Here is a 22,823-nt window from a genome sequence, read left to right as displayed (position 1 = left end):
TAATATCTCTATCAATGAATTCACACTACTTTGATTTCACGTGCAAATAAAAAAATTGTTACTAGGAACAATTGCGTAGATACTTTGCATACATACCTTGATGACAAGAGATGGAGAAGATTTGGAATTTATCAGGATTTTTAGAACGTAGAGAGGCTAGGAGTTTTTTTTGGAGATTTTTCCTTTTACAAAGTGATTTGCAAATCATTTTCTTCTGTTTATTAAACGCAAACTAACAGAAAATTGTATTGAGAAAACTTTTGAAACGTTCGGGACTAAATCGGGAACTACCTCGTACAATTGTGACTGAAACGAGAACTTAATCAAAATTGATATATCGATTACGTGATACACACAAAAAACGCAGGTACTATACAATTATTTATACGTATGTCTGTGATATTATGGATTATGTAACGACTGTATTCTACGCGCACGCGTTTCATTACGCAAGGGAATTAATTCACACAGCTGTAACCTTCAGTATATCTATCTACATATTCCACCTCAATTTTCTCTTTCTCGTACAAAAAGGCTTCCATTTCTTGATTTTTTTACGTGATTCTAGCGTATGATTCAGAATGGCTGACCAGCGTGTTCATCCTACCACCTCCGATACTCCGCCGTCGTCTTCATCGCCCGATACTTCATCAAAACAATCCGCTGACCACCCAAACCTTCCGTCGGCGAAACCGGTCCCCCTCCCACCTGCAACTTACGTATTCCAGCTCCCCAGAGAACAAATCTTCCGATACCCGCCGCCGGAGAATGCCAAAAAATTTGAAGCCCTCACCCGGAGCAAAAGCCGCAGTAGCTGCTGTCGCCGTTGCTGCTGCTTCACTTTCTGCCTCCTCTTCTTCCTGGTCGTAGCAGCAGCTGTATCAGCCGGAGTGCTCTACCTCGTTTTCCGATTCAAATCTCCTAAATACACAGGTGGCGAACATCGCCATAGAGGGAATGGACCTGACGTCATCTTCTCCCATTTCTCCGGGGTTCAACGTCACCATCAGGGCGGAGAACCCCAACGGGAAGGTGGGGATTTATTACTTGAAGGATAGCGCCGTTAACGTTTTCTTTAACGACGTGAAGTTCAGCGAAGGTGTTTTGCCAGTTTTTTATCAGCCGAAGAAGAATACTACTGAAAGGAATTTATTCCTTGATATTCTTTCTTTAGTTGAATATCTCTAGTATTTTGTCTTTCTAGATATAAGATTTAATATATGATATAAATCTAGGATTGATATGATAGATGATATCTTTTAGAAGTGAAAATATCTCTAAGATGTGATATCCTTGTTTAAAAGAGTTTGTTTCCTAATAAACCCTTTTTCTATGCTTAATAGGGTTTGCGAAGAGATGATATATATAGAGATGAGATTTAATATTTTCGGCGTGCGAGAGACGAAGCTGCTAGGAAGAATTTCTGAGTTCAAAGATATCTCGTGCCATCGTTATTGTGTCACTGTGAAGTGCTGACAACATTTGAAGACAACACCTAATCACTGTTTTGATTAGTGTGCTGATTTCTGAAGATTTTTCACTTCTCAGTTGATGCATCCTTTGAGTTTTTGGTTATACGGTTTGTTAGAAGTATAGGATGCAATTTGTCACTCGCCTATATGAGGGAGTTGTTTTAGTCTTTCACTAGTATCGGTTTTTGTAAACTTACAAGTTTTTCTAGTGAATTGTTTTGCCCTGAGGCATCGCACAAGTACTTGGTACTTGTGCATAATTTACATCTTGTCTCGCATATTGTTTTTCAATTAAATTATGTGTTAATGTGTTAAACTAAAATTTCCGCTGCATGTTGTCGTGAGTGTTACAACACCTACAGACAACACCTACAATCTGATACACGTAACACTCAATCGTATTTTTTTCATACACTGTGGAAACGAAACTTTCAATTGGTATCAGAGCCTCCACTTGACGTTACTAAGTGAGATTCTGTTTTGTTTTGTTTTCAGAGTGAAAAGGAATTATGGAAGGATCAACAAATACTGTTTTTAGGCCTCCCGTGTTGGACGGATCAAACTATGCATTGTGGAAAGTAAAGATGAGGGTTTTCATAAAATCCATTGATGAAAGAGCTTGGCAACGTGTACTTGACGGTTGGAGTCCACCAAAACTAGCGGATGCTGATGGAGACACACGACTTAAACCTGAAAGTACATGGACTGTGGATGAAGTGCAATCTTCAAACTATAATTCCAAGGCTCTCAATGCTATATTTTCATCCGTTGACACAAGGATGTTTAATTTAATCACCACTTGTGTATGCGCCAGAGATGCCTGGGAGATACTCCAGAAGCACTGTGAAGGATCTGCGAGTGTGCGTAAAACTAGGCTAAGGATGGTGACAGCAAAGTTCGAAAGTTTGAGAATGGAGGACAAGGAGTCTATCCTTGAGTATGACTGCCGGCTAAGACAACTCTCAAATGAATCACATGGCCTAGGAGATCCCATACCAAATGAAAGATTGGTGAACAAGGTCCTAAGATCTCTTCCTGAGAGATTCAATGTCAAAGTCTGTGCCATTGAGGAATCTAAAGACACTTCAAACATCAATCTGGATGAACTCATGAGTTCCCCAAGAATTTTTGAAATGAATCTTGATCTGCAGAAAAAGGATAAAGGGAAGACAATAGCCTTTGAAGCCTCAACCGAATCATATGATGAAATTCTTCAACTATCTAAAGAGGTGGATAAGTCTGATCTAGGTGAAGAATCGATCTCTCTTTTTACTAAGAAATTTGGTGACTATTTGAAGACTATGAGAGAAAAAAAGAAAATTGGACAAAAGTCTGAGCTGCCCAATAACTCCACATTTGCAAAATCACAAAAGTTTACTCCTATGAAAGGACAGTTTCGACCAAAGACCGAAGTGCAAATTCAATCTAATGTCAGAAACCTGGACTCGGTGCAATGTAGAGAATGCTCGGGATATGGACATTATGCCAATGAGTGTGCAAATCGTCTTAGGAAAAACAAAGGCATGACTGTCACCCTGAGTGATGAAGAATCTGAAGATGATCAAGGATCAAATGAATCTGAAAATCACACATCATTATCTACTGTGATCAAGGAGAAACGCTCAATGCAAATCAATCCTTTGGGTGTTGCCACAGGTGTTGCAATACCTGGTCGCAACACCTCTTCGAATCCTGTATGTCTCAATTCTACAACCCTTAATGAATCAAGTCAGTCTGAAAATCAGGAAGAAGATGATGATGAGATCACTCTAGAAAGTGTGCAGACGATGTACGAAGAATTATATGAAGACTGGATCAAAAGAACCAAAGTAAATACAATCCTCTCCAAAGAAAATGTTGAGCTAAAGTCACAAATTTCGCGACTTGAAGTAATCTTAAGCAAGAAAGATTTGGAGCTATGCAAAGTCAAAGAGGAACTTGGAGAAGCAACTCAGATTCTTGCCAAGATGAATTCAAGTACATCCAAACTTGACTCACTTTTGATGATTGGACAGAATGATAAGGCTGGACTTGGTTATCCGAATAGTCTGTTTGAAACTGGAGAATCTTCCAATACTAAGGGAAAACAAACTGCTTTTGTCAAAGGAAGTGTTGAAACTTCAAATACTACACAAACTGAAAAGGGTGCTCCATCACAAGGGCGAATGTCTATCAAGAAGTCTAAATCCAGAAAGCGTCACTTCATCTGTCACTACTGTTTTAGACCTGGTCACATCAAACCCTACTGTTTTACACTTAGAGATGACTACAAAAGATGGGAATCTAAACAGGTGTTGCCACAGGTGTTGTACAACACTCGGCGCAACACTGTCAACAGGAAGGCATCGGTAAAAAAGGTTTGGGTACCAAAGACTAAGATTCAATGCTCTGTTATTTATACTTCATTAAAGACTAACATTGCAGGAATATGGTACTTTGACAGTGGCTGTTCACGCCACATGACAGGTTCTAAAGACCATTTGATTGACTATGTTGAACTAAGGAGTGGTCATGTGACGTATGGTGGAGGTGCTAAAGGGAGAATTGTTGGCAAAGGAACCTTGAATGTTGATGGACTGCCTAATCTGCACAATGTGCTTTATGTAGAAGGGCTTAACTCAAACTTAATAAGCATAAGCCAACTTTGTGATGACGGTTTGCATGTCAAGTTTGATAAAGACAATTGTGAAGTATTTGATAATACTAATACTTGTATTTTGACAGGTATAAGGTCTGCTGATAATTGCTACCAACTTGGAGAAGACTTAGTATGCAATCATTCAAAGGTGAGCGAATTAAACTTGTGGCATCAAAAATTGGGACATGCAAACTTCAAGACATTAAAGAATCTTGGTAAGTATGATGCTGTGAGAGGTATGCCTAATTTATCTTCTGGAATTCCGTATGTTTGTGGTGCATGTCAAAAAGGTAAGCAAACGCGTGTTCCTCACCAAGTGTTGCAACACTTTGGGACAACACGGTGTCTTGAACTCTTGCACATGGATCTTATGGGTCCAATGGAAGTGGAAAGTCTTGGAGGTAAGAAGTATTCATGTGTTTGTGTCGATGATTTCTCTAGATTTACTTGGGTAAAATTTCTTAGAGAAAAATCCGACACATTTGATGCTTTTAAGAAATTACATGCTAAGATTACTAATCTACACAATCTGAGGGTTGGTAAGATAAGGACCGATCATGGTAAAGAATTTGAAAACTCACATTTTATATCATTCTGTGAAAAGAAGGGGATAACTCATGAATTTTCAGCCCCTAAGACTCCTCAACAGAATGGAATAGCCGAAAGGAAGAATAGAACACTACAAGAAATGGCTAGGGTCATGTTAAGTTCTAAGAATATTTCAAAGAGATTTTGGGCCGAGGCCTTGAACACAGCATGTCATATTTCAAATCGTGTGTACTTAAGGAGTGGTTCTACTATGACATCCTATGAAATCATCATGGGAAAGAGGCCGAACCTCAAGTATTTTCATGTCTTTGGGTGTGTATGTTATGTTTTGAATGATCGAGAACATCTTGCAAAATTTGACTCTAAAAGTGACAAATGTTTATTTCTTGGTTATTCATCCAATAGTCGTGCATATCGCATGTATAATCTGAGAACAAGAACGACTATGGAATCTATTAACGTTGTGTTTGACGATCTTGCAGATCTAACAGGAAAAACAATCGAGGATGAAGTTGATGGGCTCCTGAATACAAGTGAGACACTGCCTAACTCAGATGTTGGACCCGGTGTTGTAACACCTGAGACAACACCTGCATTGGCAGAATCATTTGATGAACCAAAAGAGAATACTGAAAATGATGATGGTGTAACCGATGAGGGGGTTGACATTCCCAGCAAGATTCAGAAAAATCATCCATCATCTCAGATCATTGGAGAAGCCTTTGGAGGAATACAAACTAGAAGAAAGGAGAAAGTAGATTATCGAAAAATGATCGGACTAGTATGCATGACTTCCATGTACTCTCTGGTAAGTCATTCTTGTTTTGTTTCTCTCATTGAACCTAAAAATATCAGCGAAGCCTTAAAAGATGAATTTTGGGTCAATGCGATGCATGAAGAACTTGAACAATTTGTTAGGAATGATGTGTAGGATTTGGTTCGTAGACCTGATAATGTTAATGTTATTGGAACCAAGTGGATTTTTAAGAACAAAACTGATGAATCTGGAATTGTTGTGAGAAATAAAGCCAGATTAGTTGCTCAAGGGTATACACAAATTGAAGGGATTGATTTTGATGAGACATTTGCCCCTGTTGCCCGAATTGAATCAGTCCGCCTTTTACTTGCCATTGCTTGCTACATGGGCATAAAACTGTACCAAATGGATGTAAAAAGTGCTTTCTTGAATGGCATTTTGAATGAGGAAGTTTATGTAAGCCAACCTAAGGGATTTGAAGATCCTCATCATCCGGACCACGTCTACAAGTTGAAAAAGGCATTGTATGGTCTGAAACAAGCTCCACGAGCATGGTATGGTAGGCTTACTGAATATCTGCTTGACTTAGGCTTCAAACGAGGTGAGGTTGACAAAACCCTTTTTATTAAAAAGTCAAAGCATGATATTCTTGTGTGTCAAATTTATGTGGATGACATCATTTTTGGTGCCTCTTCTCAAAAGCATGTTGATGATTTTGTGAAATGCATGTCTACCACATTTGAAATGAGCATGGTAGGAGAACTAAGTTTCTTTCTTGGATTGCAAATCAAACAAATGCATGATGGTATCTTTCTGTGTCAATCTAAGTATGCTAAGAATTTGGTGAAGAAATTTTCTGCTGAGAACACTAAACACATGAAAACTCCAATGGGTTCGACTGAAAAATTGTCCAAAGACGATGTTGCCGCAGGTGTTGACAACACCCAGTATCGCAACATCATAGGCAGTCTTCTTTACTTAAGTGCTAGTCGTCCCGATATCATGTTTAGTGTCTGTTTATGTGCTAGATACCAAGCTGATCCTAAAGTCACTCATTTAAAAGCTGTCAAAAGAATTTTGAGATATATTGCTGGGACAGTTGACTTAGGTCTATGGTATACCAAAGAAACAAACACCAGTTTAGTGGGCTTTAGTGATGCTGACTGGGCTGGAAACCTAGATGATAGGAAAAGCACCACAGGTGGATGTTTTTATCTTGGTAACAACTTGGTGTCATGGTATAGTAGAAAACAAAATTGTGTGTCTTTGTCCACTGCTGAATCTGAATATGTTGCTGCTGCTAGTTGTTGCTCACAACTTTTGTGGATGAATCAAATGATTAAAGATTATGGATTCCTTAGTGACACCTTAATTGTTTACTGTGACAACTCAAGTGCAATTGACATTTCAAAAAATCCAGTTCAACACTCTCGAACAAAACACATAGACATAAGACATCATTTTATTCGAGATTTAGTTGAGAAGGGTATGATTCGTATGGAATTTGTTGGAACTGAAAATCAACTGGCTGATATTTTTACAAAACCATTGGATTTTGAGAGATTTTCCAATCTTAGGAAGTCTCTCAGTTTGTGTGCACAATGATCACTCACGGATATTGGCCTGGGTGTGACAACACCCGTGGACAACACTCAGCATGCATGTGCATGTTATTTAGGGTGCTAGACATATTGCATTCATCCTGTTTTGTGTGAAGCCTGTACAAGTGAAGGATACTGAATGGTGTACTCTCTGTTGTGAATCAAAATTCCTTTCATAATTTTCTGAAGTGTGGTTTATGCTCAATCTAAGTCATTAAGTAGTTGAGAATGTTCGTGTGACACATGATCTTGTTCAATATGAAAAATGACTTGGAAAAATTGTTGAGCAGACTGGTGAAAAAATAGAAAAGAGGAGAAAATTAGAACATAAAAAATTGTGTAGAAGAAAATGAAAAAGGCTACCTAGAAGAGTCCAATGAAGACCGTTCTTCTAGAGTGGGAGCCATCACTTCTAAGTCAAAATACAGTTGGAAAAAGCTACCTAGAAGAGTCCCATGAAGACCGTTCTTCTAGAGTGGGAGCTACCATGTCTGAATTCAAAATGTTCTAGGAAGTTTGAGTACAATTTGGGAGTGTTGCCAGTCAGTGTTGCCAACACCCAAGTACAGACTGATCACAGTTTGATCACATGCCTGTGCATCTATTTTTAATCATATTTTAGGCATAAATTTAAGACATTCTTTCTGATGTTTTTGTGAATTTATCACAACTAGTGGGCTATCAGTTTTTAATTCATGAAATACGAAGAAAACCCTAATCCACCTAATTTTGAATTTTTTTGATCTCTAACTGTTTGTGGGGTTAATTTGACGTGGCGTTTAATACTGTCTGATTTTTTTGTCATGATTGCACTGTTTCAGAAAGTTACCGTTGTGTAAAAACTGGTTTGGAAAGGTGCTGAAGTTTCGGCTCAATAGGATGTTACCGTTGGAGGATAGTGGTTAACCATATAAGAATGGGTGTTGATTGATTTAATTAATTATTGTTTCCCTCCCATTCTAAAATATCTTCTGCCCTCACTGTTCATCCTCTCTGCGCAATTTCTCTCGGCCCACAGTAATCTATTGTGCATTTCGAAGTTTTCTACTGCGTTCTTTCTTGATTTTCAGATGGCTGGATTCGACCCTCAAGATATCAGGAGTGAAATGGCTGCTAGCATGGACGACAAATCACCTGACACAACACCCACAGCCGAAATCGGTGTTGTGGGTATGGAAATTGTGGTTGTACCCGAACAACCGACTCCTTTGGAAATTATCGCCCCGGGTGAAACTGGGAATGAAATCGATGTTGAGAATCCACCAGATTTTGAAGCCCTGAACAAGGTATTTCCCCCTGCACCTATGCCGCGAAGATCCAAGAGACAAGCAGGGTTTGATCCCGACTTCGTTCCTGTCAAGAAATCTCGAACCACTACTCCCTCAAATCTTTTGGATCCTGATTTCTCATCAGGAGATGACTCTGCTGATGATGATTTTGAGTTGGTGGCTCGCCCCAAACCAACAATTGCTGCTAAGGATACCTCTGGTGTTCAAAAGAAAACCCATGCTACTGCTCCTCAAAATGTTGCTGAGAAAGAACCCTCTGCCGAACCTGAGGAAGATGAAAAATCTTTGGCCGAGTTTCTTGCTCAACTTAAAGATGAAAAGGCCGCCAAGAAAACGATTCCTGATGAAGATGAACCTGACCCCGAAATGATGCAGGAATTTGAACAAAATCAGCCTGGAGCTGCCACTGATTCCTCCTCATCCTCGGTATCTGATTTTGAGTCTGAGGAACAGGATGATGGTGAATCGGAAGATAGTGGGTCTGATGAAAGTGAGTCTTCCGAGGAAGTTGCTGCTGCTGATGTAGGTGTTGCCGAGGATGTTGCCGACACCAAGGACAACACTGACTCTATTGACTATGATCTCAGTAAGTCGTTCTCGCCCCAATTTTATTCTGAGTCTGCTCTGGAATTGTGGCCTCTATTTATTTCTCGAGAGCTGATTGAGGAGAAAAACATTGATGTTGACGCGTATGGGAAATATAATCTGATCGCATTCTTGAAGAAGCGAAAGCTGCTATCCACTGTCACCACTGTGATGCCCTACTGCCGCCGAGCTGTGTTGGAATTTTACTGCAATCTCTTGAGAAGTGTGGCAGATGAAGACTCGGCGAAGTATGGGAGAGTCTATGTTCGTGATCGCATCTACAACTTCTCACCTTCGGTGCTCAATGCATTCTACCATACTCCTGATGTTGAGGAGGGTGAAGAAATACCTGACATCCATGCTGTCATTTCTGTACTCACTGGTGGCATGACCACAGTGTTCCCTGACCATCCCAAGAAGATGAGTGCTGCCAAACTCACATCCTTCTACTCTGTCTTGTACAAGACCTCGATCTGGAATTGGACTCCATCAACAAATTCATCTACGGTGACCAGATCGCAGGCCCTTGTGTTGTTTGCTATTGGCACAGGTCGTGCCTTTAACTTTGGGAAGCTGATATTCCAGAATACATTGCAATATGCTGAAGGGGACTTCAAGAAGACTAAGCTGCCTTACCCATCGTTAATCTATGCCATCTTGGAATCTCAAGGGTTCATTGCGAACATTGATGAAGACCTCTGCCCCGTTGGTGATTCCCTAAAGATTTCACCAGCTTACTTGAAAGGCACCAGAAAATTCGATTTACCTTGGGTGGATTTGAGTGTTGCTGCCAATGTTGGCCACACTGCTGAAACAACATCTGATTCTATGCCTGATTTGACTAACCTGCCACCTGCACCTCCTGCTGGTTATGTTACACTCGCTATCTCATACATTCGTGATCAAATCACCTATGGTCGACAACAAATGGAATTTGCTCGCCAACAGATTGACAATGCTCAAAAGACCATCGATCATTATGAAAACCAAGTGGCAGCTTATGAGCTTTTACTTGCTGTGAGTCTCCATTCTGGACAAAAAGGGGGAGTGGATGCTGATGCTGCTGGTCCCAGTGGTGTAAACAAGGCAGATGATGTTGACATTGACTCTGATGATGAGGATGTTGCTAATGAGGCTGATGTTGCTGATGAGGATGTGGATACTGTAGCAGATGATGATGATGGCAGTAATGAGTGATGATAATAGTTGTTCGAATTGTTTTATGATCTGCCCTGATTTGATTTGAATGTTATACATTGAATGTTGCAACATCTGTCACACAACATCTGTTTTTAACCACGCTTGTTTTCAGGGGGAGTCAACAGAAGTTGGCTGAAAGACTGGGTTGCTAACTCAGGGGGAGTTGAGCGTGTTAACTCAGGGGGAGTTGAGCCATATAACCATCTTTGATTTGTTTTGTCCAGAAAGGCAAAAAAAGGGAGATTGAAAGGAATTTATTCCTTGATATTCTTTCCTTAGTTGAATATCTCTAGTATTTTGCCTTTCTAGATATACGATTTAATATATGATATAAATCTAGGATTGATATGATAGATGATATCTTTTAGAAGTGAAAATATCTCTAAGATGTGATATCCTTGTTTAAAAGAGTTTGTTTCCTAATAAACTCTTTTTCTATGCTTAATAGGGTTTGCGAAGAGATGATATATATAGAGATGAGATTTAATATTTTCGGCGTGCGAGAGACGAAGCTGCTACGAAGAATTTCTGAGTTCAAAGATATCTCGTGCCATCGTTATTGTGTCACTGTGAAGTGCTGACAACATTTGAAGACAACACCTAATCACTGTTTTGATTAGTGTGCTGATTTATGAAGATTTTTCACTTCTCAGTTGATGCATCCTTTGAGTTTTTGGTTATACGGTTTGTTAGAAGTATAGGATGCAATTTGTCACTCGCCTATATGAGGGAGTTGTTTTAGTCTTTCACTAGTATCGGTTTTTGTAAACTTACAAGTTTTTCTAGTGAATTGTTTTGCCCTGAGGCATCGCACAAGTACTTGGTACTTGTGCATAATTTACATCTTGTCTCGCATATTGTTTTTCAATTAAGTTATGTGTTAATGTGTTAAACTAAAATTTCCGCTGCATGTTGTCGTGAGTGTTACAACACCTACAGACAACACCTACAATCTGATACACGTAACACTCAATCGTATTTTTTTCATACACTGTGGAAACGAAACTTTCAACTACGATGATCCAGATAAATCTGACAGGATCCAATGTCGTTGTGGGCGCCGCTGTCAGGACGGTGTTGAGCAACGAGCAGAGTCAAGGAACGGTGCCGTTTGCGGTGAGACGGAAGGCGCCGGTGAAGCTGAAGGTGGGGTCGGCCAAGACCTGGAAATTTACCGTTAGGGTGAAATGCGACATAGTGACAAATACATTAGATGAGAAGGCTAAGATCGTCTCCACAAAATGCGACTATAGTGTGAGATTGTGGTAGATAATTTGCTCACAATGAACATACATTTGTTGTGTGGCTAATTTTGGTGGTATACTCCATATATATGTGATTTGAATAACATACAATGAAATACTATTTGTTGGATTTTGTTTCATAAATGGCATCATGGGTTGTTGGATTCATATTCAAAAATATTATTCACACAATTACAATCTTAAAAAAGTTTTATTCCCAGAGCTTGAAAATACATAAATATAAACTAGTCGTTGTCATTCACCCAATAGTCGTGATTTTCCAAGATCAGCTCAGATTCGATAAATAAAATTTCAAAGATCTCGAAAAGCTCGTGTATCGACTTAATTTATTTCCACCACTTATCGCTTAGCTAACACACATAAAGTCCTGGACGTATCTTGAGCTCTTTCATTTGAAATCCAATCCCATTACCGGGAAGCTACCCTTGTTTTATTCCTCATAATGTACAGATAACTCGATAAACCAACCATTTTACATCTACGCATTATTTATCATTTATTTTTGCAGCCTTCCCAAAATCTGTAGCTCTAAAATTCAGACGAAATCTCCTTCTGTTGGAACTTGATCAAGTGTTCACGATTATTCTTGGCTTCCTGATTCTGGAGTTCAGCAAACTTCTTCACTGAACACTCTGCAAAGCTGTTCAAACTGCCAAGAAAACCCACCAACCTCGTACAAAATCGATCAAACACAGCCACATGATCCCAAAAAACCGTCTCTCTAGACATATTGACACCATGATTACCATCAGGTCGATCTGACAAGGATGTTGTGTAAGAGCGATTCGCACTGTTCACGCTACTCTTTTATTGATGGGGCAAGAAGTGAGCAACTTATGCTGCTAAATCTTTGAACGAATCAACAACTACTTTACAAGGTAATTCATCGATCATCTCCAACCAAGCGCTGCATATCATGTATCTGGGTGGGGGCGAAGTTTCTTATGGGTAGAGGTTTCATTCTTTTGTTCCTCTTGGAAGTGTTCAGTGGAAGCAACAAACATTTTAAGAGCCACTTATCTATTGCTTCGATGTATATCTTCTTTGCGCCTAACCATGCCTAACCATTTTGTGAAGCTTGATAATAGAGAATTCAGTTCATTTTCCAGATTAATTTGATAACATAGGGAGAAGAAGAATAGGGTTTCTTATTGAACCGTAGAAACAACCTAAAGAGTTTATATAGTTAAGGTTTACAATGAAAGTAAATAGACTAAAATATCCTTAGGCACTAATAAATATAATATTACTAATATAATATAACTAATATTCCCCCTCAAACTCACGATGCTGCAGCGATAAGCATTGAGGTTTGTCAGACAAGAAACGGAAGCGCGAAGCCGAAAGTGCTTTTGTAAACATATCAGCAATTTGCAGATGAGAAGAAACAAATGGCAATGTGATGGTGCCGATCTGTAGGTGGTGGCGAGTGACATGACAATCAATCTCGATATGTCTGGTTCGCTCATGAAAAACTGGATTGTGTGCAATCTGAATAGCACTCTGATTATCACAATGTAATGGAGTTGGGTGACAAAGAGAAATACCCATATCAGCAAGCAACCGGCGTAACCAAACGATTTCACAGGTAGTCGAGGCCATGGCACGATACTCTGCTTCTGTAGAAGAGCGAGATATGACATCTTGTTTCTTTCTCTTCCACGAAATAGGCGAGTCACCGAGGAAAATACAAAATCCAGTGGTCGATTTGCGATCCGTAGGATCACCAGCCCAATCCGCATCAGAATAAGCACGCAGCTCTAACGAAGACGTAGAAGGGAACAAGAGACTATGAAACTGAGTGCCCCGAAGGTACCTGAGAATACGAAGAACGGCAGCCCAATGAACTGTAGTAGGAGCAGTGACAAACTGACTAACCATATGAACAGCATGCGCAATGTCTGGGCGAGTCACAGTAAGATAAACCAAACTGCCTACAATGGTACGATAGAGACTGGAATCTGTCAAAGGAGTGCCATCCGACGGAGAGTATCTAGCATTAGTCTCAAGGGGAGTATCAACAATCTTGTTGTCAGTGAGTCGAGTACGCTCAAACAAATCAGCTATATACTTTGATTGAGATAAGAGATAGCCTTTTGGAGAATAGGCAACCTCAATTCCCAAAAAATAACGTAGCACACCCAAATCTTTCATAGCGAAGCAACGTGCCAACTCAGACTTCAAAGACTCAATACCTTTATAATCATCACCAGTAATTATCATGTCATCAACATACAAGGATAATAGAATACGACCAGCCGTTGTACGCTTAACAAATAATGCCGAATCGTGGTGACTAGGAAGAAAGCCAAACGAAGTGATCACTATGGAAAACTTCTCAAACCAGGCACGTGGTGCTTGTTTGAGACCATAAAGAGCTTTGCGAAGTTTGCAAACTTTACCAGGTTGATGAGCTACACCGGGAGGAGGTGTCATATAAACTTCCTCATGAAGATCACCATTCAAGAAGGCATTCTTGACATCCATCTGAGATATTTTCCATTGACAAACAGAAGCAACTGCAATCAGAGTTCGAACGGTCGTCATTTTTGCAACAGGGGCAAAAGTTTCTTCGTAATCCATGCCATACTCCTGGGAATAGCCTTTAGCAACAAGTCGGGCCTTGTATCGTTCAATAGATCCATCGGATTTGGTTTTAATCTTATACACCCAACGAGAACCAATGGTATGTTTTCCAGACGACAGCGAAACCAAATCCCATGTATGAGTCTGGTGTAGAGCAGTAAGTTCCTCAGCCATAGCAGCCTGCCAAAGAGGATCACGAACTGCCTCTCTATAGGATGAAGGCTCGGAAAGACGATGAACAGAGGCAACAAAAGAAGCAAAGGAAGTAGAATAAGATGAGTACTCAAAATCAGGGAGTTTAGTAGACTTACGAGTACGAGTAGACTGACGCAGAGGAGGATCGTCCGCAATCTCATCCGATAACTGGGTGGTCGTAGGAGTAGGGGCATGAGAGGTGGATGCCTCGTGAACCAAAGTATCAGATAGAACTTCGCCGGGGTCGGTATCAAAGAGGTCAATACGAACTAAATCTGACCGTGTCATGTGATGAGAACTAGCAGGAACAGAAAAGAAGGGAATATGCTCTAAAAACACAACATGACGCGAGACATATAGTTTTTGACTAACTGGATCAAAACAACGATATCCTTTTTGACCAACACCATAACCCAAAAAGACACATAAGGCGGACCGAGGAGACAATTTATTACGCTCAACATGTGGTCGGAGAACAAAGCAAGTACAACCGAAGACGCGCAACGATGAATAATCAGGTGAATGACTATATAACTTTTCAAAAGGGGACAAACCGGAATTATGAGATATAGGAATTCTATTGATCACATAAGCAGCTGTAAGTACTGCCTCCCCCCAAAACTCACTTGGAACCTCGGCTGACAACAAAAACGAACGAGCTGTTTCAACAAGATGACGATGCTTCCTTTCAGCAACACCATTTTGTTGAGGAGTGTCTGTACACGAGGTTTGGTGGATAGTCCCATCAGAAGCAAGTAACTGAGAAAAATTGTTAGAAGTGTATTCACCCCCCAAATCACACCGAAAACGTTTAATGACAGAGGAATGTTGGGTTTTCACAAGAGCTCTAAAGTTACTGAATATGGTAAGAAAATCAGACCTGTGTTTCATAAGATAAACCCAAGTATAACGAGTGAAATCATCAATGAACGAAACATAAATATCTGGAACCCCCTTTGGTGGATACAGGAGAGGGTCCCCACACATCAGAATGCACAAGATCAAATGGCGCAATAGACAAAGAAATACTTTTATAAAAAGGCAAGGCTGAAAATTTAGCCAGTTTACAACCACGACAATCAGAAATATCATGACTGGATAAATGACCTAAAACTCCTGTAGACAACAAAAAATTTAAACGAGACGCAGAAACATGACCCAAACGAGAATGCCAAAGATAAAAATCAGAAGACGAACAACTCAAACGAAAAGACGACAAATCCACACTAGAAGCAGCAATATCTGATATTTGGAGCTCATCCAAAACATAGAGTCCCCCTTCCCTACGGCCTGTCCCAATCACCTTCTGAGATTGCGGGTCCTGAACACAACAATTGGTAGAAGTAAAAAGAACTGAGAGACCAGAATCACACAATTGACCAACAGATGCAAGATTTAAGGTTAGACTAGGAATATGGTATACATCTGATAGAGATACACGAGATGTGTTAACAGAGCCAATTCCTACCAATGGCATTGGAGTACCATCGGCGGTCATGACAGACAAAGAGGGAGCAGAAGTAACAGACGTAAAAGAATCAATATCAGGAGACATATGATGAGAAGCGCCTGAATCTAAGATCCATAAGGGAGACGTTTTACCTGAATTAGCAGACAAAGGCAAACCTTTAGGAGAGGAGGCTGACATGGCATGAGACTGTGAAGTAAGGAACTGCTGAAACTGCTCAAACATATATGGATCCAAAGACGGGGCAACAACTGCATTGTTGGATTGAGGTGGGCGATACGACCATGGAGCAGTCTGCGACGGGCGTTGTTGTTGTGGTGGTCGTTGTTGCTGCTGTTGCTTGCCTTTACTTAGCAATTTCGGACACTGAGCCTTCCAATGACCTTTCCCTTTGCAGAAAGCACATTCATCCAGAGAGACCTTAGGAGCTAATCTGTTTTGGTTGCTAGGTGGAGAATGTTGAGGAGCAACAAAGACGGATGGAGTCGTATTTGTGACAGACACCTTATCTACTTTAGACTTAAGCCGAATCTCCTCTGCTAACAGTTCATTAACCACTGAATCAACAGATGGAAGAGGAGAACGATGTAGAATTGTCCCACGCAATCCCTCGAAATCATTCCGAAGGGCCATCAAAAACTGTACCAGACGTTGGGCTTCTCTACGAGAAATATACGGTTCAAATGCTCGCAGCTCTGCAGACTCAGTGAGAGCCAACTGATCCCAGAGATTAGTCATGGCAGAATAAAACTCTTGAATACTCATATCATTCTGCTGAAGTGCGCGAATATCTGACTCCAATTGATACTGTTTGGCGAAATTAGACTGCGTATACAATCTAGCCAGATGATCCCATACCTCTTTAGCCGTCTCATACTTAGCCAACTGAACACCAATAGAGTGAGTAACAGAATTGTTAATCCACGTAATAATTTTTGAATTATCAGCCTCCCAATTGTCGACCAAGGCCGCATAATCGTTTGCCTGGTCGTCTGTAGGTTTAACCCGCACACCTGTAACATAGTTCCACATAGATTTTCCACGCAAAAAATTCTTCATAACATAGCTCCAATACGTGTAGTTTTTACCATCCAATTGAATACTAATCGACTGAAGGGAATCATCCTTACGACTAGCCATAATGAAATAGACACAGAGAATAAATCCCCAAATCTGAAATTCTTGAATCAACAGAAATTTTAAATCCCCAAATAACCAAATCAACAGATTCGAAAAATCCAAATATTGACAAAATCCAATCAAACAAAGTGAGAACAAATCAAAGCGAAAAATCTGAAAAACCGAAAATTCTGAACCTCAAATTGCAGTCTCGTTTTTCCCTAACCGAACAGTCTTAGAAAACAGAAAAAACGATCTCCACCGTTCAGAATTTACCTCTGTATGTTCTAAACCAACTGTCAAAATTTCAAGACGATCCAACGGCTGAAACGTGAGAGATCGCAATTCTCGTTCTGCTGCTGCTGAAAAATCCGAAAATCCGAAAAATCCCCTTCTTTTTCTTCTTCTTCTTTTCAAATCCGAAAAACGTAATTCGATCCCCAATAACTATAGACTGGATTAACAGTCTCTCAAAACTTCAAACAAATTTATAGGGCGGCTCTGATACCATGATAACATAGGGAGAAGAAGAATAGGGTTTCTTATTGAACCGTAGAAACAACCTAAAGAGTTTATATAGTTAAGGTTTACAATGAAAGTAAATAGACTAAAATATCCTTAGGCACTAATAAATATAATATTACTAATATAATATAACTAATATAATTGTCATCTGTCTTTGTGAATCTGAGTCAACACTGGGCATTGTGCTTCCAGGGCGCTGCGATATCGTTGCGATGTGAAATTGAAGATTGTGACATTCCAGCATCGTTTCCCACATTCTAATCAGTCTGTCATCGGTAACAAGAACAATTAGTAACGGGAGGCTCGAATGCTTTATATATATTATGCCAAAAATTATAACTTTTGGCAGCTTCCTCACTCAAATATTTAAATTGGAAAATAGTTAAGCCTCATGAGTTGATCCTTATGCTATATAGATAACCACAAGGTAGCAATAGTTGTTGCATCTCAATGATTAATCAGATGTTGCCCTCTGTAGGGGCAGGACCACCGAAACAGATAACTGGTTGGGTGACTAAAGGTGTATTGAATTGATATGTGATTCAAAATAGAACTGAAATGATGGGGAGTCCCATACTTTATATTTGGAGACAATGACAATTTAGACTTTGCATATTCTTTTACCCAAGGGGAGGAGGGACGAGTTTCACTATTTTAAAAGTTTTTGTGTATAATTTTCAATGAAAATATTGACAAATGCTCACCCGTCGATTAACTCCTCGAGTTGGGGCTGATGCTCCTCGTCTCTAATTTCTTCGATTTTCTTTGAGATAGAGTTAGTTCTATGTTAACAGAAACTCGAATTCTTGAATGTAGATCCTTGACTACATAACGGGCTTTCTCCGTACTCTGTCCTCGTGATTCTTGCAGTAGGAGAAACTTGCACTTCTGACCAAAATTACTTCTAAGCACCTGGCCAGCCTGAAAAGGTGAAATATCCTTGTAAAAGATTCAGTAGCAGCAGTTATTCAATAGGATATTACACCGAAAAATAGACATTGTGATGATATGGAAAAGCATACCTTTACTTCATCATAAAGCTTCTTCTCCCATGCATAAAGCTTGTCCAAGGTTGAGGCATGACTACCAGATACCATACAGATATTGTCAAAAATATTTTTACTAAGATCAACCGTATTGTCAAAGGAATTTGCATCTACAATATTTTGTGATGAAACATAATGAGATGATGCTGTTCGGAGCCATGTCAAGTACTTCACGGAATTTTGAGGAGGCTCTGAACAAAAGAAATAAAACCGAAAAACAATTTCATAAGTTAATGACAACGACAAGATTCCTAATGCTGGGACGACTGAAAAACTACAATGAATTGATAAAGTTGGACAGAACTACCTTCTTGAATCTCACTTGGATCATCCCCACAAGAGAAACAAGATCTTATTAATGGAGAGGCAACCGCTCCACCTCGAAAATACAACACTTTTTCTTTGAATTTCACCGTTGTACCAGAGATGAATCATTGAGAAAGTTGAGGATCTAACGATCCTCTATTCTCCAAGTATATCTCAAAGATCAGCATATATGATTGCCCCATTGCAAAGACTATTGAAATCTCATTATTGTCCTAAAATAACACTAACACTATCACTCTAAAATGCGAATGTAAAAATGTGTGAGAGGAACACTGATATATTTACTTACTTTCCCTCTGTAGACTGGACTGAAATGAAATTTATGCGCTTCAAGCATTCGGGGAACTTCTTCACCGGATTCAGATGCCTTGAAGAAAAGATGTTCGATATTTTTCATGCTAGAAAAGATGTCCTTAGTTGCCATCTTTTCTTCAAATTCACTTTTGACAGGTGTTATGTTCACATCATTCAAAAGGACAAATCTTGAAGATATCTGTTTAAATTGTGATAGATCAGGAGAGTTATTATTCTCCCCATTAACAAACTTGGTTTCTAATGTTACTCTTTCTGATGATGGAATGATTGAATCCTCATTGACGAGGAATTCTCTGGCCTTGCTCACATCAAAACTCGGTAACTTTGTTACTGGTACTTCTAGTGCCATATTGTGCGAACCAAGAACTCTTCAAGAGGCTCTATCAAATCCAGAAGCTCCTTTCTGGAAAGAAGCAATCAAAAGTGAAATAGATTCCATAATGTACAACCATACATGAGAGTTAGTTGATCTTCCTCCGGGTTGTAAACCTTTAGGATGCAAGTGGATCCTTAAAAGAAAATACAAAGAAGATGGATCTATAGATAAATATAAAGCTCGATTGGTTACCAAAGGGTTTAGACAAAAGGAGAGATATGATTTCTTTGACACCTACTCTCCAGTTACGAGGATCACATCCATTCATGTTCTCATAGCCATGGCAGCTTTGCATGACCTTGAGATTCATCAAATGAATGTTAAAACAGCCTTTCTAAATGGAGTATTGGAAGAGGAAATCTATATGGAACTACCCGAGGGGTTTGTTGTACCCGGACAAGAGAAAAAGGTGTGTAAACTTGTCAAGTCTCTATACGGACTCAAACAAGCACCTAAACAATGGCATAAAAAATTTGATACTACAATGATATCAAATGGTTTTAAAATCAACGAATGTGACAAGTGCGTCTACATTAAAGGTAATGAAAACATATATGTAATTGTTTGCCTTTATGTAGATGACATGTTAATTATGGGAAATAATCATGAATTGATTATAAGTACTAAGAAAATGTTGAAAAAACATTTTGATATGAAAAACTCGGGGTTAACAGTGCAAGTTTTGCTCGATCACAACGGCGCCAAAAACTTGATCGAGCAAAACTTGCACTGCTAAACCCTTAATAAAAATATGTTTTATATGCTCAAAATTAATCGCAAGTGCATGATGTCAAGTAATAGTATAATGTACCAGAGTACGAGTATCGTTCCACTGAAGACTGTATTTAACAATTATTATTTTCAGTTATTGAACATTTAGCAACGAAAATTGATTTGATTGTTTTAACACTACTATTTTCGAACAAATATGCATATAAAAAGATTCAATAATTAAATGATGAAAGATGATATCTAATCAATGAGAAATGGATTTGTTGGGAATATCGGTTCACCTACCCCTCGTTAATCAATTAATTTATTCGATAATGATCATATGCTTCCGACAGGATTTCCTATTCAATTGAACACACTCTCTCGAACTATGCCAAACTAATTCTACTCAATGAAGTAATTAAATGTCTTTAATTATTTATCAAGAGTGAATCGCATTTCGATCTATGAAATCCCCTAGTTTTCGACCCTAAGGACTATGACTATCGACGCGAATCCAATTTCATATATCTATGCAAATTGTAGATCCACGGATTATACTACTCGTTCCTATCACAAGTTATTCTCTCGAACTCACTCGCAATATACAGACGTTGTTAAAGTTAGCTATGCTCTAACAACACGATAAAACAATGGTATAATCAAGAATAACGCAACAATCGAAATATAAATTAATTCAAATCAACGTTCGGGGTAGGATCCCCTTAAATCCCAACAAATAATAAAAGTTTAGCTACTCGAATTCATGTTAAAACTAAACAAAATAAAATGTAAAAGAAGAGAAACTAAGTCAGAAATACTAGGCGTGACGAAAATCGCAAAGACGACGCCCGAAAATCTTCAAATCTTCAACTTCAGGCGCAAAGTGCTCTCCAAGGCTTGTGGCGGCTCTCAATGAAGTCTGAATGATGTAAAATCGTGCTTCCAACCTCTACCATATCATCCACCTTCAGAAAATAAGGAAAAGAATCGTCCACAAATATTTCCAAAATTAAACGGCGCTCGGGCGGTAGAATATTACCGCTCGAGCGCCACATCTTCGGTAAATCTGCTTGGAGGATGCGGCCTCTCGCGCTCGGGTGGGAGGGAATTACCGCTCGAGCGCCACATCGTCTGTACTTTTCTCTTCTTGGATCCCTGCTCGCGCCCGAGCGGTAGAAAAAAACCGCTCGAGCGCCGACCTCTCTGGATTTCTCTTTGGCCTTTTACCTCTCGCGCTCGGGCGGTACAATTTCACCGCCCGAGCGCCAACTCTTCTGCACATTATCTTCTTGACTTGGCACTGGGCTCCGATTTTAGTTTTTCCGGTCATTTTTCCTGCAAATTCGTCACACCCAAGTGAGACATGATCACATGCAAATGTTTACTCTAAAATGAACAAAATGTGAATGAAATATACGCATGCACCGTGAAAACACACACACACACACTAATGCAATAAAACACGTAAAAACCACACCTATCAACCCCCTCATACTAACCTTTTGCTTGCCCTCAAGCAAAATATGTTACGGACCATAATCAAAACACGAAACAAACACAAAACGAAAGTATTAAAATAACGAACTGATGGCGAAGTAGCAAACTGACATCTCCTGCCTCAGCGGGTCTATGAACCACATCCAATTAGTCAAATCACAATATTTATCAATACCCCTTACAAAGTACCTTATAGCCTTTTGATATGACCATGAAGTGTGGTCGTGTGTGTACTGTGGGTTTCACTAGCTTGTGCTTCAGACAGTTTTATTCGAGAATCATGCGAGTCACCGAATCGACAGTTCAACGCCAGTTTCTCTATCCTGAGTTCCGTTTCTATTTGTGACCAACAAGTAAACACAAAGCGGCAAAATTATCTGGTTGTATGAATTGGGGAGTCAATACCCATGAGTTTTCAAGCGGCTCAAAAAATGGGAAGTACACTGATCATTTTCATTATGCACTTGTCAGATTTTTTCTGACATTCCTCAACGTCTTATATCTCCATCTTTTTAGCCTCGGGATGGGATTTCATCTCTTTTGGCTCCCCCACACCTTACATCCCCCTTTTTTTTTCACAACAATAAACACTTTTTTTTAGTGCATAATTTTCTCATTTGTACTCCCTAGGTTTTGAATATAAGGTGTTTGCTTTTAGATAGCCTGAGGATGGATTTGGAGGCTCTATGCACGATTGGGACAAAGAGGATTTTAGGTATGCTCTGATTATCTACTCGAGTTAATGCTACCGGATGGTCACTCCTATCAACCGAAACTCATTCAAGTGCAACTCGCATATCATGTCTCTTTCAGTTTCTCCCACAGATGTTTTAAACTTGACTGTCGTTCACACCACTACCAAAACCCATTTTTATGTGCATATGAAAACATACCATTCACCAGGGGATTCATAGGAGTGATACGACTAAGCAACATACGATTCATTTATCCCATAATCATCATTGGCTACCAATTTACTTGTTTCACCATCAACTGACACTCATGCAAGAAAATTACGAAAGACACCAAATACGAATACGAAAAACGACCACCCCCTCATACTAAAAGTGTGCAATGTCCCCATTGCACAAAAGACCCAAAACATAAAAATGCAAACACGAATGCAGACTCATAAACACAAAAGCTAAAAAACAAGCTAGACTGAAACGACGGTAAGAAAGAAAAAAAAGCAAGCACTAAAGAAATAAAAGTCCAAGGAAGGGGAAACAGTGAACTCCCTTGATCAAGGCTCCTCCACGTCGTGCTCCGGCGGTGGCACTCCTGCCGCATCCCCCTGAT

General features: G+C 39.6%; 1 protein-coding gene and 1 pseudogene across 1 annotated transcript; one reads left to right on the top strand and one right to left on the bottom strand.

Moving 5' to 3' along the window:
- Window positions 1–443: 443 nt before the first annotated feature.
- LOC140810421 (NDR1/HIN1-like protein 13) lies at window positions 444–1,188 on the top strand (annotated as a pseudogene).
- A 10,361-nt stretch (window positions 1,189–11,549) lies between these two features.
- On the bottom strand, window positions 11,550–18,713 carry LOC140808602 (protein ALTERED PHOSPHATE STARVATION RESPONSE 1-like). Its single transcript, XM_073165716.1, has 4 exons — window positions 18,603–18,713; window positions 18,272–18,486; window positions 17,966–18,170; window positions 11,550–12,371 (listed from the first exon to the last, which is right to left on the bottom strand). Exons 2-4 carry the CDS (start codon window positions 18,344–18,346, stop codon window positions 12,271–12,273), a joined length of 381 nt encoding a protein of 126 aa, XP_073021817.1. The 5' UTR covers window positions 18,347–18,486; window positions 18,603–18,713; the 3' UTR covers window positions 11,550–12,270.
- Window positions 18,714–22,823: the final 4,110 nt, after the last annotated feature.

The sequence above is a fragment of the Primulina eburnea genome, chromosome 13 (genome assembly GCF_022965805.1).
Source record: "Primulina eburnea isolate SZY01 chromosome 13, ASM2296580v1, whole genome shotgun sequence".
Lineage (NCBI taxonomy): Eukaryota > Viridiplantae > Streptophyta > Magnoliopsida > Lamiales > Gesneriaceae > Primulina > Primulina eburnea.
The sequence above is the reverse complement of the archived record's forward strand: the minus strand, read 5'-3'. Positions and strand labels throughout refer to the sequence as shown.

Excerpts from the sequence above, each read along its gene's own strand:
- LOC140808602 (XM_073165716.1), bottom strand. The coding sequence starts at position 18,346 with ATGGTATCTGGTAGTCATGCCTCAACCTTGGACAAGCTTTATGCATGG. Across the intron at positions 18,171-18,271 it reads AGCTTTATGATGAAGTAAAG|GCTGGCCAGGTGCTTAGAAG; the intron begins GTATGCTTTTCC and ends TCACCTTTTCAG. Across the intron at positions 12,372-17,965 it reads CATCAGCCCCAACTCGAGGA|TGGCTCTTAAAATGTTTGTT; the intron begins GTTAATCGACGG and ends GCAATAGATAAG.